This window comes from Geotrypetes seraphini, chromosome 11 (genome assembly GCF_902459505.1).
Source record: "Geotrypetes seraphini chromosome 11, aGeoSer1.1, whole genome shotgun sequence".
In the NCBI taxonomy this organism is placed as follows: domain Eukaryota; kingdom Metazoa; phylum Chordata; class Amphibia; order Gymnophiona; family Dermophiidae; genus Geotrypetes; species Geotrypetes seraphini.
The window spans coordinates 117,949,431-117,977,377 of NC_047094.1; the positions used below are offsets into that span (position 1 = coordinate 117,949,431).

A 27,947-nucleotide genomic window follows, 5' to 3' on the forward strand; every position below is an offset into this window, starting at 1 on the left:
GGGACTGGCCCACTAATTCAGTGATAACGCTACGTGCTGCCAATGAGAGATCAAAGTGCGACAGGGTTCCCACAACACAATGAGCGTAAAAAAAAAGTGGAGCCAAAAGTATGATGAACCTGGATCTTTGCATAATCTCATTGTACCTGGAATTGAATTCCAGAGATTCTTACTGGCTTATCTGAAGCACTGCGGGCTACAGGATTTTTAAAAGGAGATTCTGTAAAGAGTTTTTTCCTTTAGAAACAGACCCACACTGTAACTTCTCAAAACCACCTTCCTCAGAAGCAAAAGGGAATTGGGGGGTGGGGGGGGAGGGGTGGAGCAAAAGAAAAAGAAATTCACCTATACAGACACCAGCGAGAATTGAGATCCAGATTCCAGAGATCCCAGATATCGACAAGCTCCACTTCTGTCATGGCATTTAGTTTACGAAGCTCCGCCTTCACCTTCTGTTTCATTTTCTTCTTCTGGTCTCGATGAACCTATTACATCAAAAAACACAGAGAAGTGAAGGACCCGAGATTAAGTCTTAATAAACTAAACTAAACTAAATCTTAGATTTGTATACCGCATCATCTCCACATTCGTAGAGCTCGGCACGGTTTACAGGAGATGGGATGGAAAGGAACTACAATGAAAGGTAGAGGTTTGCAGGAGATGGGATAGAGAGGAACTACAATGAAGGGTTAGAGGTCTAAGTATGAAGGTTTGCAGGAGATGGCATAGAGTAATCTGAAACTTAATCATGTTCGATCTGTCTGCCTTTCTAGACAACTCCCCCCCACCCCTTCTATTACACTTCTCCCTCCGTATTTGCGGGGGTTAGGGGCAGAGCCGGCCCGCGAATAAGGAAAATTCACGAATAACTTTTGGGCCAACTCTGACCCCCCCCCCTCGGACCTTACCAGGTGGTCTAGCGGTGACGCGGGGCAGGAGTGATCTTCCTACATTCCTGCCCTGTGTAGAGCCATCATCGAAAATGGCCGCCGTGAGTTCCTGTTGTAGTCTCATGAGACCACAGGAACTCACAGCAGCCATTTTTGATGACAGCTCTGCATGGGGCAGGAGTATAGGAGGATTGCTCCCGCTCCACGTCGCCGCTAGACCACCAGGTAAGATATGTGGAGGTCGGGGACGGAGCAATTTATAAGGAGGGGGGTCCCGGGCCCAAAATCCGCGAATAGCTGAATCTGCAGATACTGAACCCGCAGATTTGGAGGGGGGATTGTATTTCTTTTTTTCTTTCTAGTATGGATGCTTAATTTAATTGATTCCAGATGATCACAGATTTACCTACCTCCCACTTGCCGCCTTCTTGATCTTTCCCAGTGGTGTCCTCAGCCTTAACGCCCCCGCCCTCGTTCTCCAGTTCCATGGCAAGCAGCAGATTAGCCAGCTCCTTCATACTGTCGTTTTCCTTCTTCTTCCGGGACTTTATTGCCTCTTCATCCTCTAGTACTCGGTCTGCCTGGATCAGGTCTGCTTCCTCTGCAATCTCAATAAGTTCGTCTTCATCTTTACCTTCCTCTTCTTCGTCGGCTTCCTGCTGACCAGCTGGAAAAGAATCCAAGAAAACAGTGATGACAAGTGTCGGTGCATGTGGCATGTCGTTTGTCGGGGGCAGCAGAATGTCTTTTTGTTTGGGTGGGGGGGTCCAGGCTCTGCCGCCCATCCAGACTGACAGGCCTGCTTTCTATAAACGGTGCTGTGATTGGCAGCCGGAGACCATTTTTGGGTACCAGAAACTGAGGAGGTTGGAGTCGAAGGATTTATCTACTGACTCCACAGCCCTGGTCGATTACATGTCAATCACGAGACGGTGCCATTTGCAGAATCATGGCTACGTCATAGGTAGGTGCCGGAAAAGTAGGCCTTGAAAACCTTGGCCTACATTTCTGGCATCTATCTGTGATGAGAATTGTGACTACAGAGGTCCCTACTGACGCCTAAAGATACTTCCAGCATTAACCATACCTATTTTACTCTTAGGTGCCTCTGTAATTGCGGTTCCGGTACCGTTTGTGGAGGCAGTGTCTTTTTTTATATATATATATATAATAACACTTTCACTTGAATTGATGCAGAAATGTCAAGTTCAATATTGACAGGACAGCCTAGGCTCTGCAACGAGTTGGAAACGAAGGAAAAAGCCTCAGACAAGGGCCCTCCCACCTCCACTAAAAGGTGTTTTTTCTTAAAGGTGGTTGAGCGGTCACCTCCATTGGCAAAAAGCCTTCATCATTGAAAATACTCTGTGCTGTACTGTTGAAGGCACAAAAAGAGATAGAGGAAATTTATTTCAACTTATCTTCAGCTGATCGGTGCACCCACGGTGGCCAGCGTTTCACAAATCTGCTGCCTCAGGGTGTAGCACAACCGATCAGACTTCAGAACGGGACGCTAAGCGAGTCTCCTGCGTCCTGAAGATAAGTTGAAATCATTTCCCTCTATCTCTTTTTGTGCCTTCAACAGTACAGCACAGAGTCTTTTCAATGAAGGTTTTTTGCCAATGGAGGTGACCGCTCAACCACCTTTAAGAAAAACCACCTTTTGGTGGAGGTGGGAGGGCCCTTGTCTGAGGCGTTTTCAACCCGTTGCAGAGCCTGGGCTGTCCTGTCAATGTTGAACTTGACATTTCTGCATCAATTAAAGTGAAAGTGTTATTATATATTACTATTGATTTTTCATTATATTTGAGTCATTTTTGTCTTTTTTTTAATGACATTTTAATTGCTTGTAGCCCTTTATTTGGCCTTGTTGCTCAGAAGCAACCTGTGTCTTCTATGGCTCTTATGGGAGATCTGCGTCTCCTAATGCCTTGTTTACTTGGCACTGTTGCTCTTGTTCCACATCAAGTTACTTAAAGCAGCCATTTCACCATCTGCCAACTAAAGGGTTAAATGACATGATCAATTATCGCGTCAATTAGACCAATTAAAACCGGCACCTAACTAGATGCATCGTTTATAGAATTTGGGCCTTAGTCAATTTTATAGAAATCATATAGAGTATAAGGTCTTTCTTTCTCTTCCTCCTTCTTCCATCCTTAACCCTTTCCCTCCCATTCTCGGCATCAGACAGACCTATCTCCCATCTGCCCCCCTTGTTGGCTCCCCAGCCAGTTTCTCCCAGGCCTAGCATCAGATTCCTTTAAATGTGCTGCAGACCAGTGAGCTTATTTTTTTCATCTCAGCCACTGTCTTTCCTCTGCAAGCTCCTGCCACCAGCACTGCACAGAAGTTGAAAACAAAGGCTAACTAATTTCCTGTACTCCACAAGAAACAGAAAATGGTTGCTCTCTTAATTTTAACAGCCATGCAGTGCCCACAGCTAGAGCTAACGTAACAACACAACATAAAAGCCATTTCTAGACCGCATAACCGTTAAGTTCTATGCAGTTAACAAAAGATTAAATAATACAGCTACAAAAGGATGAAGGAACTTGAAAGTTTGCGGTTAATTACACAAAAATTTGGAGAGCAGAGCACAGAACAGCTGGAGCAAAGAAATGAACTCTCTACTCTGCAGTGAACTTAGAGATGCCAGGCAGGTAGAAGAAAGGGACAGCTGGCACAATTTTTTTGGAGGGGTAGGGCTCTTGTGCCTTCTCTCACCTCCCCTCTCCCCCAAATTCCATTGCCTATGTCATGAATATCAAGTTTTTGGAAGATCACTTTTTAATTGATATCTCTGTGTTAATTTAAAAGGTAGAAGCAATTGATCAATCAAAGGCAGAAGCAATCAATCACAGTAAGTTATATAGTGGAGGAGTAGTATAATTGTTCACGATTCAGAGAAGCCACAGTTCATTACTGCTACTTGTGATCTTAACAAAAGTCACTTATTCTTCCTTCACCTCGGGTCCAAATTTTAGATTGTAAGCTGTCCAGGCACTTATTGGCTAGTGCCAAGGTGATCTGAGGAAATATTCAGTTAAGGGTCACTTGAGTATCGGGGCAGGACATGGTCAGTGTGAGTTAACCAAGTAACAGCCACTCCTACCCATTAACTCATGCTGAATATCAACCTCTGTGTTTTCCTGGTGTTTATTTACATTTATGCATATCCAAACTGAAGTAATGTTGTCATGGCAATAAAGTTCCCTCCGTCTGACTCTCTATGTCAATACATGTATAATCACGCATGTTTCAGATCCAAGAGCACCTTGTCCCCTGCATATCCATTGAGTCTGCACGTTTACTCAAATGCTTGTGTGAACTACCTGCATTCTCCGCCCCAGGGTTGTCTTCGACGTTCCTGATAAATGCGGTCACACCTAGGCCAAGCCACTCCAGAATCATAGACTGCTTTCCACTCTGAGAGCAAATGAATTCGTCATTCTGCAAAACACGTCAGTTGATAATAACCAGTGAGGTTGGGTTCTGCGCATGTTCTGAATGCAGGAACCAGCATAGATACGGGTTCCTCACAGACAGTGCTGTTACCACCTGCCCTACCTTGTGTATTGCACAATTAAAGAAGCCTTCAGCGACCCTAGACTCAGCATTCCTATATCAGCTGTCTGCTGAAGTGGTTTGCGCAAACTGGAATAACTGCCTGCATCTGAAATTCTTCACAGAACCTTCTAACCTCTCTCGCAGCTCAATTTGAATGTGATTTTACAGTGGGTGGTTTTATTTGCTCTTTATTTCTGTAGTACTGCTTTTTGTGTTTGGTTTTCAAGTTTATTAGTTACTTGATATATCGTCTATCACAAATATCTAAATGGTTTACAATAAGATTAATAATATAAAAAATAAAAACAGCTTTAATTAAAAATAAAGGGGGAGGGATAGACAGACTAAGGGCTCCTTTTAGAAAGGTGTGTTAGGGCCTTAACACGCGGAATAGCACGTTCTAGTCGCTACCACCTCCTCGAGCAGGCGGTAGTTTTTCTGCTAGCGTGCGCTAATCCCGTGTGTGCGCTAAAAACGCTAGTGCACCTTTGTAAAAGGAGCCCTAAATGAGACTAACACAAAACCAGGAGGAAAAGGGGGGGGGGAAAGGGAAACATAATTACATCAAAATAATACATTTAAAAAAGGGAGGGAAATGGGAAATCACAATAGAGTGGGAATCGCTTCTTGGAAAAAGTTTGTCAACCTTGGCTGGAAAGTTCAATGTCGAGTGCTAAAAGCGTCTTTGAATAAGAAAGTTTCGAGTTTAGATTTTGAATTTCTCCAAAGTAGATTCTAATCTAAGGTGTCTAGGGGCAGAGCGTTCCAAGTGAAGGGGACATGACTGAAAATATTGTCTTACGGGTAGTGTCAGTCGATTTCACGGATGGGAGAGGATTACTAATAGATTCTGATTGTTGGATCTCAACATCCTCGAAGAGGTATAAGGGGTAAGAAGTTTATCAATTAAAAGCTGGAGTGTTTGCATGTCTAGTTTTCTTGTATTGTCTATTATGTTTACAGTCCTCCGCGAATGTTAAAAAACCGTGAATACGGTTTTTAGCAGGAGAGATAACAGAGGGCAGCCGGAGCGCCGGCGAGTGAAGGAAATCACTCGAGGTATGCTCTGACCGCCTCTTCCTGTACTACAGTCAGGCCTCACCAATCAGGAGCTGCCCTTTCCTGCCCGGTCATTCGCGGGCGGAAAATACCACAAATGACCGGGACCGCGAATCGCAAATTTGTGGAGGAGCACTGTATATGCTTTTGGATGTGTATGTTAGTTGCTCAGATTTAAAGACAAGCACGATTTTATAAACAACAATAAGCTTTTCTATGCCTCGCTTTCCAGCAAGAGGCAGCTCTTTCTGCTGTGCTGGCTTAGTGAATAACATTGCGACTGAAAGCGTTCTCCTCACCAGCCCATTCATTAAGCTCTCCCAGTGATGCGGTTCAATGTACTTCTCCAGGATTCTCTCGTGCATCACTCCTCGCATGGAGCACTCCAAATGTTGTCCACCCTCATGCAGCTTCTGTTCCGATTGCTTCATCTGTCTGATGATCTGTTCCAAGAAAAAGCAAGCTTTTGTTTTTAAGAACTGTTCAGGCTAAGAAGTGTCTACGGTAAATTACTTTTAGACCATTTTTCAGAGGTGATTTGGCAGGTTTTTCCAAGTGAAAAAGCAGACAATGCCTTCTGGTGATACACAAAGACAGCAGGGGAAGGAGAGCATAGTAGCATAGTAAACAGGAAGGCAAAAAGGAGAAATGCAGAGACCTTCTACGGAAGCAAGAGCAAATGATGCAGAACTATTTTGCCTCATTTCTACTACGTTGGTGAGAGGAGAGACTGTTCTAATAGTTTTGGGCTAGGCTAGGGGAAGAAAGCTGCTGGTTCTTTTCCTAGTCAAAAACCATACACTTCAGTAGGACAAACCTTTTTTCTATATACAGTGGTACCTCGGTTTGCGAGTAACCCGGTTTGCGAGTGTTTTGCAAGACGAACAAAACAACTCGGCAAACTTTTGACTCGCAAACCAAGCACTGCCCCGATCAACGAGCACTTACAGGGGATTCCTCTTCCGTCTTCCGACCAGCCTTCTACATTGGGTGTCTTCCACAGGTTGGAGGACCTCTGTCTGGGCCTGCGCGGCCGGGTGCTGTCTCTCCTGTGCGTTGCGTGCGACGTGCACAGGGTCAATCATCGGCGTTGTGCGTGTCATGCGCAGCATGCGGGTGGGGCGGTGCTCGGCTGCGTGGACTCAGGAGGGGGCTCTCCAGCATGTGAGGGGCATCTCACGTGGAGGGCTGGCTGGCGGATAGAGGAGGTTCTCCGGCGGCTGGCATCCCCCCCCCATCCCCGAAGCGGCACTGTGGGGTTCTCCGGCGGCTGGCATCCCCCCCGAAGCGGCACTGTCGGGTTCTTCTTCCGATGACAGACGGAGGAGACGGTGCTGCAGCACCCGGCCCGGACAGATACAGACCCCGGGTTCTGGATCCAATCGTTGCTGTTGCCACTATTCTCTATGGGAAACTTTGTTTTGATAAACAAGCATTTTGGATTACGAGCATGTTCCTGGAACGGATTATGCTTGTAATCCAAGATACCACTGTACACTGAAGTATACAATTTTCATGCACCCATTTGGATAAAGCACCCCTATTTTTATTCAAAGAACAGAGGGAGAGAGGCATCAGAGCTTATGATAACTGGTAGATCACTGGGCCTCCCTATAACGCAGTTATCCCAGGTCCCGAATCAATCAGTTCCAGCCTTCAATCATGTGACTCTCAACCCTCCTATGTCCTTGAACACGCTTATCGAAAAACATTAATTGAATTCAAAACGAAAGTTCACTCATTCAAGAAAGGACAAGATAAATTATCAGCTAGTCTGCTATTATTTAATATTGCAATTTTTTGAATGAGTGAACTTTCAGTATTAAGTGATGAGAGGAAGAACACTTTTTCATTTTGAATTGTAGAAATTTTTTAAATAAATCAATCTTCGGTTTAGGAAGGTGCTAAAAACACCTGTTTTCATTATAGTCTTGCTATGATTCATAATGTCTAATGTTGCTAACCTTAGTTTTCTTATGTAAGCCACAACAACTCCCAGTTGGCATTTGCGGGGTATAAGAAACAAGATGGCAAGGTATGGCAGCTATGAATTATACATACATCCATATAAGCCCTGCGGAGATGTAGAGGGATGTTGCGACGGAAGTCCCGAGTATTTCTCAACTCTCTGAGTGTGAACTGCTTCAGGATTTCACTGCTGCTCCTCCCACCGACCCTCACAATGCCACTGCATAGGAATTTGTGAATCCCTACAATAACGAAAGAGAAGACATTTACCATACTTACGTTTTCCCTTAAAAAGATGACTAGCAGTGTCACCTGTAGGGCAGCTGAAATGTTCTCTCTTGGCTTGGGCTCTGTGTCCATCTTGAGTAGAAGTGAAAAGTTAAAAAAAATAAGTGTTTTTATCTGCTGACATATGTGTTATTGTAGGGGGTGTAGCTTCAAGAATATACCGTAAATTTTATTGTGGCATTGGTGAACTCTTCCAAGTTTGTAACCAAAAAAGAAAGCCGCTGATGGATGGCAAAATGGCAGCCTCTAGGTCAGGGGTTCTTAACTTGGGGTCCATGGATGGGTTTTCAGGGAGTCCCTGAAGGTCAGATAAAAATTAACATTTATATTCACTCTACAGCCCGGTACAGCAGATAACGAAAGAGTAGATGTAGTAGATCTCTTAATTTGCACAAGAGGATTGTATTTCATAATTATAATGAGTGATCATTATGTTTTGCATAAAAAGGAGTGGGTTTTTTTTTTTTTAGATTGTTTACTTTAAAGTTTAATATCAAGATTTGATAACTAAAGTACATTATATTCATTGCATGCAAGGTGGTGTTTATGTGACTATTTCTGGGGAACGGGGTCCATAACTTTCATCAGATTTTTAAAGGGGTCCGTGACTCAAAAAAGATTAGCAATCACTGCTCTAGGTGAAGAGACATAGTTGAATGTGGTCTCATCCACCTTGTGTACAATCCACAAGCTTCAAGCCTAGAAAGTTACTCTCGTGGTCTGCGGTTATTCACCATCACAAGTGGTGATACTTCTAATTTAGGGGAGAAGTGATCAACATGGGCTACCGCTAACTAGGGTTAACAGCACAACCTGCATTCAGTATCAAATATTTTGCCGTTTGCAATTTGTTTTATTTTCATTTATCCAATACTTGCTTTTATCATCGGTGCTTTCGTATGGACCCTTGAGAAAGGCTTTTTATGCCGAAACATGGACCGTGTCGGGTCCGTATTGCACCTGCTTGTATGGAATAAAATGTTAGCAATAGTGCATTATATTTCTAATAAGTCATCTGACCGAGGAACATCGAGTCTCTTCTTGTTAACAGCAAAATATAACATATATTTATTAGTAACTAGTTTCATACGGGAATGGAGACTTGTATACTGCCTTTTTGTGGGTTTGGCATTTCAAAGCTGACATTATATAACAACACAGCAGGCCCATGTTGATAACTTACCCTTCAAACACACACCAAAAAAAATAATTTTGACTTATCCCAGTAGAAACATTATTGTTCAAAGGCCTTAGGTATATTTCCCAGGCCAAGAATTTTCTCCCTGAACCATTTGGAGCTCCAGTGGCTGTATCCTTTGCTCTCAGAGGATATGGCATCCTATCCACGATTGCTCCGGACATGGAGTGCAAGAAGCCGTCGCCTCATGCTACCTTCAATTTTATGCTACTTCCTAAGATTTAATTTACTTACATCGATACTTCGAACCTGACGTTCTTAGGACCCCTGAGGAAGATATTTACACAATCGAAACACGGACCGTGTTGGGTGCTCTCCTGACACCAATTCCTGTGGATTTTATTTGTCGTGTATACATGTGAACTTGAATTGCCTACAACACATGTGGATTCTATATTTGGATTTTATCCTTTGTCAAATTCAGATCAATGGTTAAGATGCATCTTTTTGGTTTAGCATTCTTATGAGAAGATTGGTATATTGGGATCCTGTATTTTTTTGGCAACTATTTTAAACAAGATTTAAACAAAATTATTTGCCTTTTCAGGTTTTTAGACTATTTAGATTTAATTAATTTTTTTTTAATTACATTTTTGTGCTTTCTTTCTTGTCTCTTTTTTCTTTTGCTTTCCTATTTTACATGGCGTTCCTTTCTTTTTGCGTTTTATATATTTTGCAGTTAAAACTTTTAATAAACATAATGAAATATACAACTAAAAGCACTGTTGTTCTTTTGCTCAATGATAGCACCTAAAGGAAAATTCTCTAAACTAAGCATTCACATCTAGCCACACATTGAGAACATGCCTAGAAGCCACCATTCTGCCTATGTGCTATTTGAGTAGTACCGTGTCCTTCTACCGTGTCTGTACATGAAGAAAGACACCGTATTACTCAAAAAGGTCCAGAGAAGAGCGACTAAAATGGTTAAGGGGCTAGACGAGTTGCCGTACAGTGAAAGATTAGAGAAACTGGGCCTTTTCTCCCTCGAACAGAGGAGATTGAGAGGGGACATGATTGAAACATTCAAGGTACTGAAGGGAATAGACTTAGTAGATAAGGACAGGTTGTTCATCCTCTCCAAGGTAGGGAGAATGAGAAGACACTCTAAAATTGAAAGGAGATAGATTCTGTACAAACGTAAGGAAGTTCTCTTCGCCCAGAGTGGTAGAAAGCTGGAACGTTCTTCCGGAGTCTGTCATAAGGGAAAACACCCTATTCAAGACAAAGTTAGACAAGTTCCTGCTGAACCAGAATGTATGCAGGTAGGACTAGTCTCAAGGCGCTGGTCTTTGACCAGCGGGCCGCTGCGTGAGCGGACTGCTGGGCATGATGGACCACTAGACTGACCCAGCAGCAGCAATTCTTATGTTCTACATATTGCATATTTGCAAGGGAGGGGGGGGGCATTTACCTTGACTACTGTAATTGCTGAGAAAGACTTTAAGAGACTACAATTGCTCCAAAATACAGAGACACAGATAATCTTACGCAAGACCAAATATTGAGAGGGCTACACCTCTCCTTAAGGAACTACAGTGGTTGCCAGTCAAAAGCAGGGTCCATTTCAAGGCAACATGCATGGTACATAAGACCATTTACGGCGAAAACTCAGCTGGACTCACATCCGCCATCCAAATCGCACAATCCTTCCACAACTCAAGGACAATCCAACGATGGAAACTACCCCCCCCTGCCATGTTCAAAGGAAGGCTCTCTTTGAGACCACCTTTGAGTTTCAGGGGCCCAGAATCTGGAACAACCTTCCTTGCAGCCTTCAACAAACACCCACGTACGTCCAATTCAGCAAAGCACTGAAAACTCTCCTTTTTTCCTCAGTGCATTTACCCTTTCCCATGCAGTCCCCTGCATGATATCTTCCATGAAATTTCTATATAATATCTATGCCTCTGTAGCAATTCTAATATTGTGTAAGCTGCAATAATTCCTAGCTGACATTTGCGGGATACAAGAGTTGGTATGGTATCCCTGCCACTCACACCAGCTCCATGTTAAGTGTGCCAATACTGAGTTACACTATTACTCTACAGCAAAATTTTTGGCATCTTGGATCTATTTATAGAATAACCTCCTAATCCATGGCCTCAGGGTACCTAACTGGAAGCACAAAGGGGAAGATTCTCAAAACCCACCGGGCCTTTAATGATGGTCATTAAACTGGTTCCAGCCAGTTTAGCGTGGACGTATTCTATCGGCCAATTCTCAAAAGGACTCATCATGGTCTTTTCTGACTCTGGGAGGGGCCTTAGGCGTTTGGGCCAATCAAAGCCTTAGGTAGCGCATCCCAGGATGCACCGGAGAGGGGAAGGCCTACCATTTTGAAGAGGCAGGCCGGTTGGAGTAAGCATCCCTCTGGTCGGTCGTGGACTGAAAGGTATGGGGGAGGGTGTATCACTGGCAGCATGAGGGAGTGGGCATCCCTCCTGCCGGGGGGGGGGGGGAGTTTGTCAGGGGCATGATGACCCTGGCGACGGGAGGGAGTGGGCATCCATCCTTCTGTCCTTTAATTCTAGGGTCTTTTTTTTTTTTTTTTTTTTTAATGTGCGGGTGTATTCTGCACATGTGCCGATCGCTATCACCAGCAACTCGTCACATGCAAATATAGAGACCCTCTGTGGCTCTCCACAAATATTATTTACATGGGCGGGTTTTTGAGACTGACTCATCTTTTGCAAACCGTTATATTTACAGCTGCGACAGCAGCCCATCAGATTTTACCACAAAGGGCTCCTTTTTACGAAGGTGTGCTAGGGTTTTTAGCGCACACACAAAATTACTGCACAAAAATCTACCACGCTTGGGAAGGCCCTAAACATAGAAACATAGAAGATGACGGCAGAAAAGGGCTACAGCCCATCAAGTCATCCCATTCTGCTTACCCACCCCCTGTCTATGCCCTAATGACCCAATTTCCTTATCTTGATCCTCGTAGGGATCCCACATGGGTATCCCATTTATTCTTAAAGTCTGGCACGCTTTCTGCCTCGATCACCTGCACTGGAAGCTTGTTCCAATGATCAACCACTCTCTCTGTGAAGAAATACTTTCTGGTGTCGCCATGAAATTTTCCGCCCCTGAGTTTGAGCGGGTGCCCTCTTGTGGCCGAGGGTCCCTTGAGAAAGAAAATATCATCTTCCACTTCGACACGTCCCGTGAGGTACTTAAATGTTTCGATCATGTCTCCCCTCTCCCTACGTTCCTCGAGAGTGTAGAGCCCAAAGTTTTGAGAATCTTCCCCTCAGTTATACAGTAGAATCGCCCCCCTTAATGATCAAATGCAGGGTGTGTGCTCATAGAAGTAACCCTGACAAGGTCTGCCATGGAATGTAATATGTAGTTCAGTTTTATATCTTTCTTATCCTTCCATACCCCATGTCCCCTTAATGTGCACAAATAGATCGAGATATCCCTACTGCTCAATCTACAGTACCTTCCAGAAACTGATCCAGGGCATGGTTTGTATAGCAGACCACAAGGATTGGAAATTTACGTTGGTTGATCTGCCACACATGATCATTCATGAGCAATGCTTGTGCAATTTTTAGGCCCACAAAGGTTTTCCCTGAAATAAAAAAACACAAAACAAAATTAAAGAATAAAAGAAATGGGCATAACGTGAGAAGCTAAATTTTTTTTTATTTATTTTGCCAAGATCATGAAAATGTGACTCATGCAAATACGGAATTCATTTCATGTGAACCCTTTCTAACATATGAATTAGATGCAAGGAGTTTGAAACATTATTATGATGACTAGTCTTTAAGCCCGTTACATTAACGGGTGCTAGAATAGATGTGTCTGTCTGTCTGTGTTTCTTTATCTCTCTTTCCTTGGCTGCTGTCTGTGTCCTTCTGTCTCCCCCCCCCCCCACCCCCAAGCAAAGCTATCTGCCCCTAGCACACATCTCCTCCAAAGCAGCCCCCTTTCCCTCTCCCTAACTGTCTCTCCATGGCTGTCTTCCCCCCCAGAGCAAAGCTGTTTGCCCTAAGCACACCCCTCCCCCCAAAGCAGCCCCCTTTCCCTCTCCCTAACTGTCTCTCCATGGCTGTCTTCCCCCCAGAGCAAAGCTGTCTGTCCCCAACACACCTCCCAACCAAAGCATCCCCCTTTCCCTCTCCCTATCTCTCCATGGCCCCTTCTGTCTCCCCCAGCACACCCCTCCCCCAAAGCAGCTCCCTTTCCTTCTCCCTGTCTCTCCATGGCCCCTTCTGTCTTCCCCCAGAGTAAATCTGTCTGTCCCCAGCACACCCCCCCCAAAGCAGCCCCCTTTCCCTCTCCCTATCTCTCCATGACCCCTTGTCTTCCTCCCAGAGCAAAACTGTCTGTCCCCAGCACACCTCCCCCCCAAAGCAGCCCCCTTTCCCTCTCCCTATCTCTCCATGGCCCCTTCTGTCTCCCCTCAGCACACCCCTCCCCCCAAAGCAGCCCCCTTTCCCTCTCCCTCTGGCCCCCTGAATTAATCCCCCTGCTTACCCTCCCTCCATCCCGGCGTCTTCTGGCCTGCTCCTCTTCAAAGCAGGCCGCGATCGTGGTGGCCGGCCCCAGCGAACTTCGCAGGCTGCTCCCCAACCCGGAAGCATGCTCCCCCCCCCCCCCCGACGCGATCCTGTGCATCAGAGGGAACGTGCCACCGAGGCTGGAAAGCAGCCCGCGAGGCCTGCCAAAGCCGGCTACGATTGCAGGCTGCCCCGAAGAGGAGGATTGGCGGCAGCGGCAGCAGCGGTGAGCGAGGGCGGGAAGTATGTTCCAGCTTGCTTCGGGTTGGTGAGGTGAGGGCAGGAGGTGTGTTGAGTTTGCTTCGGGTTGGTGAGGGTGGGAGGAGGGGAGTGGCCAGAATGATCCCTGGCCGGGTTCTAAAATGGAACATGGCCACGGATCACACACCACAGCGGCAGGAATCATGCTTTTTTAAAAGCGCATGCGCCGCTAACGTTTTATTATATAGGATTTTCAGTAGAGGCTTTGAATATCCCTATTTTCTGGTAGAAGGTGGGTTTGCAAAATCCCCCAAATTCCATTTTAAGACATAATTTTTGAATTGGAGAAAATGTCATACTTGAGAATTATGTTGCCACATTAAGTGGGACAAATGCACTCTCATGAAGGACATGATCTTTGTACTTTCTGAGCCTAAGGGGTCCTTTTACAAAGGCTACCGCCTCATCTTGAGCAAGCGGTAGTTTTCCAGCTAGCACGCGCTATAGAATGCGCTAATCCGGTGCGTGCATTAAAAACGCTAGCACACCTTTGTAAAAGGACCCCTAAGATCATGATGTAGCACTAGCCTGGTTTTTTCTTCACTAATCGCACTATGATTAAATAACATTTTCTTAAGTAAACAAGTGAGCTGGTAAAGTTAGTCTGTCACAGGTGGACCCCTTCTTTATTATAATTTGACTTATAGCTTATACAGTTTAAGGAAGGGGGGGATCCCACATACTATTCTCATTATAATGCCTTAGCACTATAATTCTGATAACCAAAAAACAAGTCAGACTGATATTGGAAAGAGTGGCAACATGATGGCATCTGTTCCTCTTTCCAGAGTTGACCTCCATATTAAGTACAAGTAAAGGGGGGTAAAGCCTAATCCCCTTCTGTCCCACTTCACCTGTAACTTTATGGCAGCAATGCAGAGGATCTTCAAACATGAAATAAAAGTCTTTCGTTCTGTGTCAATTATAGCTGTTGTAGCCATCATACCAGAAATGTGGTCATCATTCCTCTGAATTCTTCAACCACTGTGTTGCAATTTGGTTCTGGTTACCCAGAGATTAATTTGTCTTATAGACATGATATCTCTCTCCCCCCCCCCACCCCCCACACTTCCTATCCTCAGCAAATCAAAGACATTGGAAATAGACATTTTGTCTTACCTGTCCCAGGAGGTCCCTGGATAATGGCTAGTTCCTTAGTTAGGGCAAGCTGTAAGGCTTTCATCTGGGACTCATCTAGATGCAGGGCTTCCTTTGAAGGCCATTCTTTAGGATCCAAGATATTAATGTTCTGTGCCCTTAATTTGTCTTTATAAGTCTGATGCACTTTTTCATCACTCTCCGAAGGGTTTTCCATCAGAGCAGTAAAGTCATAGGTACTTCTCATCAGCAAGTAACTAGGTTCACTCACCTCCGTTTCACATTGTACAATGTATTTCTGGAAGGGAATATCTTCGTGCTGGATCTCCTGAAGGCCTTCCAAGACGTGCCTGTAAGCTTCAAAATAAGCTGTGGTCTCCACCATGAGAAAAGAGTCCGAGGGCTGGGCCTCTGCAAGTTGCGCCCTACTCTGTTCGTTGAAACGCAACTGCACAAAGCCAAATTTGAGGTCCTCCAGTTCCCGGTTTGAAACCGTGGCAAAAAGGAATGTCTCAAAATTGTCCTTGGACATGCACACAAGGGAACCATACAACAAACGTTTGGAATTCTGCCATCGAATACATTTCAGGGGCTTGGGGTCAAACTGGACCTTGTAGACTATGCCAGCAAAGGAGCAGAGAGGCGTGATGATTCTTGTGTCAAAGTAGATTCTGATATCATCAAACCTTCTTTTCCTCAGGCTTTTGTCCTCATAGCTCTGAAGGATCTCCAAAATGCCTTCTCTTAAAGGTCTGATAAAATCTTCTCGCAATAGCCGAAAATGGGTGTCCAAATAGATTGCTGTGCTTTCATATTTTCCGTAGAGCATATTGGTTCGAAGGAAAGGCTTTTCATCTAAGTGAACTTCATTATACGTTGGGTAAATGGTCATTGTTCGGTAGCTTTCCTCTTGACCTTTTGTTTCAGAATTCACAAGTGTGTAGGTGTCAGCCTTAAGGGTCCCTTCCCGTCTTTTTGCCTGAAGGTGATTAATAATAGTTCTGATTTTTTCTAGGTTCTTTTCTATTTGCTCACTGATATCCACCCCAGATGTCCTCAAGACATTCATAGATGCTGGTAGAATGGACACCAGCATGGACGTTTCCTGCACGGAACTGGCTGGGAAAACACTGACTAGGTTCTGCAAGAGAGAGAGTATGTGTCCAATGTGCACAGGGTACTCCTGCCGGTGACCAGGGACTGGATCGGTCATCATGCCCACCACATACTGGGGCAGACAGATCTTCAGAAAGTGCGAATCCTTCACCATTCCCAGCAAATGCTGGACATTCTGACGGTCCATTTTGGAGCTACATGCTTTGTGCAGTACACAGCAGATAAGCTCCAGAAAGCCTGGCTTGATAGTCTGCAAGGATAAGAGGTCCTTCATCCCTGAACAAGAAGCAAGCGTAATAACCACTTCAGAGGGATCTTTGTCAAGAAGCGCTTCAAGTGCTTTGTAGCCCAGCCTCCTCACTGGTTGAGGCTGGTCATTACCCTGGGTTCTGCTGTAGGCATGGTCCTGTTGTAAATGGTGGTTTTCTTGTGGATTGGGTCTCCTGTTCCTGCCGACATCATGATTTTCCAATCTTCTCCTCCTTCCTTCAGGGTCTCGTTCATTCCTCTGTCCCCTAAACCCCTCACTGGCATGGCCACCCTGATCTCTTCTTCCCTGATCGGGGTTCCTTACCAATGTGTGTCTGTCTTCTTCCTGTCTAGGAGCAGGAGGAGGGTTATAGTTAGCTCTTGGATGTCTTATTGGTTGGCCTGCCCCCAGGAGGTTATCAGCCCTATTTTGGCTTCTCTGTCGTGGACCAAGTCTTTGATGATCTCCAGGTCCTACAAAGAAGGTGGATATTTAGAATATTCCTGCCATTCACTCAGCCTAATAACTTCTGCTTATATTACATAAGAACATAAGAATAGCCTTACTGGGTCAGACCAATGGTCCATCAAGCCCAGTAGCCCGTTCTCATGGTGGCCAATCCAGGTCACTAGTACCTGGCCCAAACCCAAAGAGTAGCAACATTCCATACAGAATCTCAAAGAGTAGCAACATTCCATACAGAATCTCAAAGAGTAGCAACATTCCATGCTACCGATCCAGGACAAGCAGTGGCTTCCCCCATATCTTTCTCAATAGCAGACTATGGACTTTTCCTCCAGGATTACTGCACATAGGTTATTCTATGTTCAAAGCAATCAATATATATACTACATTTATCATTAACTAAAGCAATCACATTTATGTAGTGTTTCAGTATTATTGTGGTTTTACTCTTGTCAGGTTAGATCTGGTTTCTCACCTCTTCTGTTATCATTGGGATGTTGTTGAGGTGCTTGTCGTGGTCTCCAATTGGGATTACCATCCATTTCCTGACTGATTTTTAAAGCTTCTTCTGTCTCAAAGTGTTTCCCTCTGCAAACAGAAGCACCAGTTAAGAAGTGTAGACATGAACAGTTTCGAGAAGCAGCATGAGGAAGTGACTCAACATAGTTCTCAGAATAACCACATAACTAATAAAATGAAACGCTAGCTGTGCACCCTTAATTCTGAAATCGATTAATCCTTTTAAACCAAAGGCAGTGGGGTTTACCTTGTTGCAGGTCATGGCAGCACATGATTATCACATCTGTATGTTTCAGAATGAGGTTCAGCAGGGGTTCTTTAGAGCTTACAGGGCAAGGACAACGACAAAACTCGTGGGGGGGGGCGGGGCTATTGAATTCAGACGGGGACAAATTTGTCCCCATGTCAATTCTCTACTCCTTTGTTTACTTGTTAGGCCTTTGAGATTCTCAATAAGTTTGATCACCTCAACCCTACCCATCTCGGAACAATTCCATAAAAATGCACAAAAAGTATAACAATATGTGCTAATGGTTCTTGAGGGGCTGAGATTTCTCTCGGCAAGTGCATGCTATGAGTTTTGTTAAAGTACTGTCAATAACCAAGTTGTCTAAATGCGGCCACGGATCCTAGCAAGGGTCAAGGCAGACGAGAATTAAGGAACTGATAAGCAATTGATGCAGGTAGAATAGGAAAGATGAAAAGTGGATTGGGTTAATAGGAGTTACAGTGCCCTATGGGGTAGATTTCCACATACAAAAAAACACTGAGGAAAAAATTCTATGAGGTGCTTAAAGAACCTAACATAGTGGTTCATATTTCAGTGGCGCGCAAGACACCAGCGCGCTGACAATTCAGCGCAAGAAAGAAGCGCGCTGCCGAAAAACTTATTTTTAGAGCTCCGATTGTGATGTCATAATGCCTCATTCCATCAATGCCTAAGAGCCAACCTCATCAGTGATGTCACAAGGGCTTGATTGTCCTTTACTTGGCTCACTTTTACTACATTTTGATTTCTAGAGTGGTGCAGTGTAGAGAAAATGATACGGGGACAAATTTGTCCCCGTCCCTACAGGAACTCAATTTCCCCGTCCCATGGGTTTTGTCGCTGTCCCTGCACCATTCCTGTAAGCTCTGCCTTAACTGCACAAGCCTCGAACACTTATGATTTTAAAGTGTTTGAGGCTGGTGCAGATGAGGACGGAGCTTAGGCATTGGTGGAATGAGGCATTATGACATCACAATCCGAGCTCTAGAATGTTGCTACTTAGGATTTTCAAGGGTTTGAGGCTTGTGCAGATGAGGACGGAGCTTAGGCATTGGTGGAATGAGGCATTATGACATCACAATGTTGCTACTTAGGATTTTCAAGGGTTTGAGGCTTGTGCAGATGAGGACGGAGCTTAGGCATTGGTGGAATGAGGCATTATGACATCACAATCTGAGCTCTAGAATGTTGCTACTTAGGATTTTCAAGGGTTTGAGGCTTGTGCAGATGAGGACAGAGCTGGCAGGAATAGGGCAAAGGCAGGAAAAGAACTTGCGGGGTTGGGACAGAAAAATTTGTCCCTGTGTCATTCTCTATTGAGGAGGTAAAAGGCCCATAGTTTGCCTGGGGTGCCTAATACACTAGCCCTGGCCCTGTGAGGATAACCCCGGTTACAATGCTCCTGTTAAGTGTATCTCTGGTTGAATTTCTCAGATTATTTAGCAGTGGTTCATAAACCTGAATTGAAGATTTTGAAGGTATGTCCTATTTTTAAAATAATTGCAATCAGGTTTAATGTTTTTAGATGAGATTGTATGGTCTTAAAATTGTGTATGTTGAATTGGAATCTGCCTAGAAATGTTTTGATAGAGCAAAATATTGGGTTTTTAAAAAAATGAATATTCATTGTTGATTTCCTGAAAACCTGACTGGCTGGGGAGCCCCCCCCCCCAGGACAGGTTAGGAAACCACAGGACGACGGAATTGGGGGTGCTGAGATCACATCTGTGTTAAGACAGCACATGGAGCTGAGAAAGCCCAGACTTCATGACTTAAACATTCACCCTTCTATCTCCCTGCAAATACACCTGCACCTTCTAATCCTTAGACTACACCTGAAAAAATGACAATATCCTTTTGTTATTTAAAGAAAATAAACAAACTGGAATGTCTTTTCAATAATACAGTAGTGGCTTTGTTCTCTCAATATAGTATCTGATTTATCAAGACCTTTCACCCTTAGACACAGCATAAGCGAAAGGCCTTGATGAAATAGTCATAAACCCGTGATTAATTTTGACCTCGCCTCCTACAACCCCCTCCCCCAACACACACACACACAGGTAGGTAAATTGGAGATATGAAAATAAAGCAGGATGTGTGGAACCATGCACCTGTCATCAATAAACTTTGCAAACCAAAATAAACCAGTAAAAATTGTATTTTCTCATGGGACTGCCCAATAATCTCCAAAGCTACTTTGTAAAACTGAAACCTTATATCTATTTGGGTTATCAATCAAGTGGCTATATTTTTATTACCTGTTCGGTGGGAAACCCCTATTTAAACAGGAATCCTGAAACTCGAGCTGACAAGCTTTAAGGCGTCAGCAAAGCAAAGAGATGTCAAGAAGCCCCTTTGGGGTTGGGGGAGCCATGACGTCACTATGACATCACTGGCCGAAGAGAAGTTCAGAATCCCCCTGGGTCCAAACTTTCACTGTGCTCGATCCAGAATTGGCTGATGCTGAGCGACAAGCACAGACGACCTGGTTCTGGATGACATCGGGAACTTATTCAAATGACTTTACAGTATATATATATATATATATATATATAAAAGAAGCACTTTGCAAACCGCGATGGAAATGATCGCGATTTGGGTTTTGTTTTTTTTTCAGGAGCAGCTCGAGAGCTGTACAGTATAGTTTCCACGACCTCATCATAAAATGCATCTAGTCCGATCATTTATAAAAAGGCATGATTGTTGCCTTTGTTTTATTTCTGCAACATTACCTTTGAAATGTGGACCAAGACGGCCATCACATTTCACTCACGACCTAAACGAAACAAGCGGGCTGAAAACACTTACCCGGGAGGGAGAAGAAAAAAAAAAGCAGCCGATTGATTCTCAAACAAGTGGTCGCCTCTCCCGGCCCCGTCTACGTTCCATTCGAACCCTCAATCCGGCTGCGAGAGAAAAAGGCCGCTCGCATTGTTTGTTCGTTCACCTTTCCCGATGATGTAACTGCGGGGGATGCAGTCGGAACGCACCCTCCCCTCCCCCCCCCCCTATTTACTGAGAAAGAAAAGGCACAAGCGAACTCTCTTTTTTTCCGGGAGCCAAGCGTCTCCCCCCCCCCCCCCCAAAAAAAAACAACAAAACCATCACAACAAAGCGAAACCCCGCGATCCCCGGCTTTGATCGTTTCCGGAGGACTTCAACGGGAACCTTTTGCCCTTGGCGACGTGCCAGACTAAAGATCCCCCCCCCCAAAAAAAAAAAAACCTACCTTCCTTCGCCCCAGACGGCTGCAACAGGAGTCGTCTGGCCTTAGATCATTTGTTTGCCTCTCTCGGTGGCTGCCCGAGACGTCTGTTCCCTGAAGGGGGGGGGGGAGAAGAGCTCCCAGACAGATTCCTCCCACCAGCCTAATATACGATCCGGATCCCCGCCTCACGTCCAAGAAATGACACGCAAACTCAGCCCTGGAAGTCCCTACCCCTCCCCGCCAGTTTCGTTTCTCCTTTTTGGCTAATCCGGAAAGAGAAAGCTGGGGAGGCTTTTTATTGTTTCCACTGAAGGCCCAACGCTTCAATGTCAAAGCCACAGGGGCAAAAAGAGCAGCACAAGCTAGGATGAATTTTGAGGAATTTCCACCAAGAGCCTTGAAAGCACTTGAAAAGATACAAAGTTGGTTAAAGAGGACAGCATGTTCTTGGCTTTCTCAAGGCACCTGTGTCTGTGTATGGCCGTTTGGAGGAGGATGGGCAGGGGAGGGCTTCAATGGCTGGGAGGGTGTAGATGGGCTGGAGTAAGTCTTAACAGAGATTTCGGCAGTTGGAACCCAAGCACAGTACCGGGTAAAGCTTTGGATTCTCGCCCAGAAATAGCTAAGAAGAAAAAAAAAAAATTTAAATTGAATCAGGTTGGGCAGACTGGATGGACCATTCGGGTCTTTATCTGCCGTCATCTACTATGTTACTTAGTCATGGAAGGCTACAGGGAGGATATGGAGCCAGTCTGTCACTGAAGAAAGGGGGGGGGGGGTGTTGTGTCCTCTTTTTCCCTGATCTTAATAATCCTGGATGCAGTTACAGGCGGTCCCCGAGTTACAGACGTCCGACTTAAGAACCTTCATTTGAGTTCACTGAGGGGACGGGGTAAAACGCGGATCTATACCCGTACGGCCCTAAAAATCTGAGGTCCGTGTCCGTGCCGCTTGTAGTTTCTGTCGCTGACAGACCTCGATGGGATTTTAGCGCCGACGGATCCGTCTCGGCATAGGGAGGGAAAAGCGCTAGGATCCGTCGGCGCTAAAATCTCATCGAGGTCTGTCAGAGCCAGAGACTCGTGCTGGAGCGGGCAGAGCAGAAGCCAAGAGAGCGGGGACATAGGTTTCGGACATGCGTTATGGAAAAGAAGTCTCCAAACTCCAGCACGCGTCTCTGGCTCTGACAGACCTCGAAGAGATTTTTTAGCGCCGACGGATCCTAACACTTTTCCCCTCCCTATGCTGAGACGGATCCGTCAGCGCTAAAATCTCATCAAGGTCTGTCAGCGACAGAAACAGGACACGGACCTCAGATTTTTAAGGCCGTACGGGTTTAGATCCGCGAGGTCCGTCGGGTCCGTGTTTTACCCCTTCCCTTCACTGAGCAGTATTTCCAGCGGCCTAGACGCCTCCGCTTCTCCTGCAGCAGATTCAGGAATGACGCATGGCCACGTTAAGATCACTGGTAGGGACAGTTGACCCTTTTGTCAGCTGGGAGCAGCAAGAATCTTAAAATGTACAAGTTCTGACTTACATACAAATCCAACTTAAGAACAGCTTTAAAAACCTGGGGCCCACCTGTATTCAGAATTGTTTAGCTTTTCTATAAGGTAATTTAGCTCTTCACCTCCCAACAATCTCCCCTCTAACATCATTTATCCAGTCCGATCAGTTCCTGATTTCCTTTACCTGGTTGTATCCCTGTCACTAACCTCAGTCACCAAGAAGTTAAATAATCTTGCTTCTGGCAATTTCTTTAGCTATTGTGAAGCATTCCCTGTAGCCAGTGGTGTACCTGGTAGAGCATCCCTTCTCCAGGCAGAGGGAGGGTGTATGTAGGGCCATCGGCTTTGCCAGTCCCCCTTCCTGGACATCAGAGGGGGTGTGGGCCGGCAGACCCCAGCCCCGCAACCGCTCCAGCAACCCCCAACTCCCTGCACCCAGGGTGGACTGCCACTATCACCCCACACTTAGAAATATAGAAACATGATGGCAAATAAAGGCCAAATGGCTCATCCAGAGCATCCACTGTCTCCTCCTCTCCCTATTGGCTAAGGCTCTTTACACCTCCATTGTGATGTCATAGAACTTTATGGTTATAGAAACATTGTAACATGATGGCAGATAAAGGCCAAATGGCCCATCCAGAGTATCCACTATCTCCTCCTCTCCCTATTGGCTAAAGCTCTTTACACCTGCATTGTGATGTCATAGAACTTTATGGTTATAGAAACATTGTAACATGGTGGCAGATAAAGGCCAAATGGCCCATCCAGTCTGCCCATCTGCAATAACCATTATCTCTTCCTCTTCTAAGAGATCCCACGTGCCTGTCCCAGACTTTCTTGAATTCAGACACGGTCTCTGTCTCCACCACCTCTTTTTTTTTTCATTTTTTTATGTTTAAATGTGTTTATTCAATTTCAATGTGCAGAAAACATCAACAACCAGAGTAAAAAACAATGCAGAATACAGACATATGTGCACAATATCCATATTGCCCCTCCCAACCCCCCACCTCCCAACGAAAACCCCAACAGAAAATCCCTAGTGAGAAGAAAGTGCAGAGTAATTCTATTATGAGTTCAAAAGTCTATTCCGGGCCACCGAGGTAAGGGTCATCCAAAAATGCTCCCAAACCACAGTAAATCTGTGCCCCGGTCCCGAGTCGATGTCAAGGAAATGTCTACGTTCCAAGGAGGCCTGGATGTGATCCTTCATTGTTAAGTTACAATCAAAAACAACTCCCACTATTTTAATAGAAGAGTAAATCATGTATTGAATTGTATTTAACACGATCGATGTTTCATGGGAAGTTTTTTTGAGAGGAAGCAAAGAAGAATTTTGTTTCATTGTGATTTAGTTTTAATTTAAATTCTGTTATTCAAACTCCGAACGGCTTCTATATGATGTTAGCAATTGTACTGCATGGGATGACAATTGTGATTATCGTCGGCATAACTGAATAATTTTATACCCAAAGTTCGTTAATTTAGAGCCTAGGGAAGAAAGGTACACATTAAACAGTGTAGGTAAGAGTGGTGAGCCCTGAGGGACGCCACATGGATTTTTCCAAGTAAGAGAAGTGCCATTATTAAATCTAACCTGGTACGAACGGGATTCAAGGACTGCGCCAAACTTGTGGGACGGGGAAATTGAGTTCCTGCGGGGATGGGGGAGACATTTGTCCCCGTGTCATTCTCTATCTAGGATATTGTGCAGGTAGACTAACATTGGTCTGACCTGAGAGCATTTGACTGCCTTATTGTATGTGTCATTCTCAGGAAGGCCATCATCCAGCTCAGTATAGTTTGTGGGGCTTTCTTATCCCTAGCTTGAGGGTTGCTGCTTGCGCCAGCAATGTTACAGAGGTACGGGGGAAGGGAAGCAGTGTGCACACATGTGGGGGGGGGAGGCGGGGGCAAGAGGATGGGTGCCTGCGCCCTCACTGAGACGGACCGCCCCTTTCTTCACCACTGGTACCACAGATTTGCGTACAACTTTTTCCATGAACTCTTAAAATACCTATATATATATATATATATAAAAAAGTGTGGGAGATGTCAGCATGACATTAGAAACATAGAAATAGACGGCAGATAAGGGCCACGGCCCATCTAGTCTCCCCACCCCAATGACCCTCCCCTACCTTTCTCTGTGAATAGATCCCACGTGTCTATCCCATTTGGCCTTAAAATCAGGTACGCTGCTGGCCTCAATAACCTGAGGCGGAAGACTATTCCAGCGATCAACCACCCTTTGTGCTGTTCAGGGCCTATCCAGAAGTAGACAGAAGTATCCAGAAGTAGCCAAAGGCCTCTGGGAGAGATTGCAGGCAGATCTGATCCTTGGTGATGTCTCCTACCTTTTGGGCTTAGTTTGCATTTTTTCGGACCAGTGCTCAAGGGTGACAAAATAAACCGGACAGGCTTGTTTCCAAGAACTGGGCGTTCAAAAAAAAATTCACACCTCATTGCCACTCAGAAAACATCAGATCTAATAAATCAAATGATGACACAAGAAGATGCTAGAAAAGAGAATTCAGGTATATAAACACAAAGAAGGACATACACCATCTTCGCCACACCTACAGACATTCATGCTTCAGACAGCCATTGCTCACAAGCACCCTTACTCAGCTACCTACAGTAGAACGGACACATAGGCCAGGATTCACTAAGCAAACCGATTGGTTTGCGAGCCCTTAGCGAGCAGATTTCCCTCCGGCCCGATTCACTCAAGTGTTTAGTGATCCCCCTCTCGATCTGTGAATGCAAATGATGGAAATGGCATGCAAATTTGGGAGGGCAGCGATTCACTAAACACTCTAGCTAACACCGATTGGGCTTGCCGATCAGAAAAGAAGCGACTGCTGAAGACCAGTTGCTTCTACCCTGGCTGACTCTCCTGCCCTTTAAAACCACGGGCTCGCAATGCTTTTTAGCAGAGCAAGCCCGTGGTTTTAAATCCACCGCCGCCGCCGCTGCTATCGGGCCAAACGCTGCCCACCCGGTCCCCGCAAATATGGCAGGAGGGATGCCAACTCCCTCCTGCCATTGCAAAACCACCATAGGCCCGGCCGGGCCTGGCCCACCCCAACCCGTACCTTACTCGGGCTCTTTAAAATTATGGCAGGAGGATTCCCACACCCTCCTGCCATATCTACTAATACTAACCCCTCCCAACAAGTACCCCTAACCCCCCTCCCTCCATGAATCCCCAAAAAAATTTGCTCCGCAGCCGCATCGAAAATAATTATGGCAGCAGGGTTCCCACTCCCTCCTGCCATCGGTCCCACCCAAAAACTAACGTAACGAGGGATGCCAACTCCCTGATGCCACCTCCCCCGGATGCCCCCTCTCCACCCCTGGTCCCCCCCACCCCCTCTCCCCGTACCTTTAACGGAGCAGGAGGGGTGCTCAATCCCTCCTACTCCAATGCCTCCCGAGACGAGTCCGAGGCCTTAAGCCATGCCCCGGATGCACCTCGGGCTCCTCCCTTACACCGATTGGTTTGTGATCTCTTTGCGACCTGATTTTACTCTGGCCCGATTCACTTACCTCTCTGCCGATCTGCGCATGCAAATGAGGGGAACGGCATGCAAAGTATGCAGGGGCCCTATTCACAAAACAAATTTCGCAAACCGACTGGGCTGGCCGATCAACCCAAGAAGCGACTGCTGGGGACCAGTCGCAAACATCCTTTCCCACTCTCCAGCATCATTGCCGCCCGGCTCTCTGCACGCCTTGCTCTCTGTTGCCCCGATCTGGCTGCCTTTACTCTTGCACACACACACACACAATTAGAGGGACAGGCAGACACTGAAACACATGCACATATGCAGCTCTGTAGCAATTTTCTGAGTGCTGTACATCTGTAATAAGCCTATTTCCATCTAAAATATCCTTTTTCCAAGCCACACCTATTTGTTGTCTTATTGTGTTACAATCCCAGTGAAGCTGGGACCAAAGAAAAGAAACCAAGAACAAGATAAACAACAAATATTACATCCGAGACTTTTGGCTCATCTGTATATATAAAATCAGATGTATGTATGTTCCAGCATAACTCTGAAACACTTGGACAGATTTCGACCAAACTTGATATATATATCACTTACTATCTGGGGAAAAATACTATGGGGGTGAGAAAGGAGGTCACACACACACAGAGTCGGTTCAGCGGATGGCCACTAGGATGATCTCGGGGCTCAAGGGTCTCTCGTACGAAGAAAGACTAAACAAACTGCAGCTCTACACTCTAGAGGAACGCAGGGAGAGGGGGGACATGATTGAGACATTTAAATACATCACGGGACGTGTCGAGGTGGAAGAAGACATCTTCTTTCTCAAGGGACCCTTGGTCACAAGGGGGCATCCGCTCAAACTCAGAGGAGGGAAATTCGATAGTGACGTAAGGAAGTATTTCTTCACAGAAAGGGTTGTAGATCACTGGAACAAGCTTCCAGAGCAGGTGATCAAGCGTGCTTGACTTTAAGAATAAATGGGATGCCCTAGTAGGATCCTTACGAGGGTCGAGTTAAGGAACTAGGTCATTAGTACTCAGACTTAATGGGGTGGATCAGTAGAGTGGGCAGACTTGATGGGCTATAGTCCTTTTCTGCCATCATCTTTCTATGTTTCTATACATCAGATTTTAAATATATAGATGGACCAATTGTGTGAAGCTTGGGGAATGATGTCACATAGTCAGAATGATGTCACAGTCAACAGTATATAAGGAAGTGCAGCTGTGGTGTGGTGAAACCTAAACAGAAACAGAAAACTGAAAATTTGTGTCATGTTAATCCTCAAGTGAATGTTCGTCAAGTGAATGTAAACCAAAACCCAAGGGAATTTATATCCGGGCAACGCCGTGCACAACTTTAAACTAGAGGTATGGGGGGGCGCGCATGTGGAGAGGAGGAATGGGAAGAGGAGAGGTGCCAGCTTCGGGAATGATGTCACTCAGTCATTCAACAGTATATAAGGAAGTGCTGTGTGGTGAAGCCTAAACAGAAAGTGAAAATAATCCACAAGGGAATTTATAACCAGGCAACGCCGGGTAATCAGTATTCTATAAACAGCTGCTGCATTAGGAGGCCTTGGAGCAGAGGTATGTCAGATCTCACCGGGGTGGGGAGGGTCGCTGAATTGACGAGTCAGATTTTTTTGGCAAATTGGACAGCGCTGGTGTCAGGGCTGGAGTCAGGGAGTGTCGGGAACTTTGGGGGGGACGATCTTAACTAGAGCTTATTTTGGCGGTAGGGCCTATATTAGGAGCATCTTTAAAAATCATACTAGGGCTTATTTTCGGGATAGGTCTTATTTTGGGGGGGGGGAACACGTTAGTACTAATATTGAAAAAGCTACATTACAATTAGCAAGCTAGTACAAACTTATTACAAACATATTCACATGACCTCTAACAGATCAGTTTTGACTATACTTATAAAGAAAAAAAAAACAAACCCAAGATGATCTCACCTGACAACCCATGACAGCTTTAAACACCATCCTGACCATCTTATTATCTCACATGAAAATCAACTGGGAACCACTAAAGCAGGGGTGTCCAATGTCGGTCCTCGAGGGCCGCAGTCCAGTCGGGTTTTCAGGATTTCCTCAATGAATATGCATGAGATCTATTAGCATACAATGAAAGCAGTGCGTGCAAACAGATCTCATGCATATTCATCGGGGAAATCCTGAAAACCCGACTGGACTGCGGCCCTCGAGGACCGACATTGGACACCCCTGCACTAAA

General features: G+C 45.3%; 1 protein-coding gene across 4 annotated transcripts in view; it reads right to left on the reverse strand.

Annotated features, from left to right (window-relative positions):
• The window catches only part of ZNFX1 (zinc finger NFX1-type containing 1), a 48,509-nt gene that overhangs the window by 10,266 nt on the left and 10,296 nt on the right, over positions 1–27,947 (reverse strand). For 3 of the 4 annotated variants that reach the window (XM_033963315.1, XM_033963318.1, XM_033963316.1), the window contains 8 exons: positions 17,156–17,268; positions 14,871–16,688; positions 12,425–12,556; positions 7,581–7,729; positions 5,819–5,962; positions 4,226–4,343; positions 1,301–1,557; positions 346–485 (listed from right to left, as the gene is read on the reverse strand). In XM_033963315.1, coding sequence (XP_033819206.1) covers positions 346–485; positions 1,301–1,557; positions 4,226–4,343; positions 5,819–5,962; positions 7,581–7,729; positions 12,425–12,556; positions 14,871–16,688; positions 17,156–17,222 — 2,825 coding nt within the window. In that variant the 5' untranslated portion in view covers positions 17,223–17,268. Of the gene's footprint in view, positions 1–345; positions 486–1,300; positions 1,558–4,225; positions 4,344–5,818; positions 5,963–7,580; positions 7,730–12,424; positions 12,557–14,870; positions 16,689–17,155; positions 17,269–20,699; positions 21,000–27,947 lie in introns of those variants that run through there. The other variant, XM_033963317.1, reaches the window with a different exon arrangement.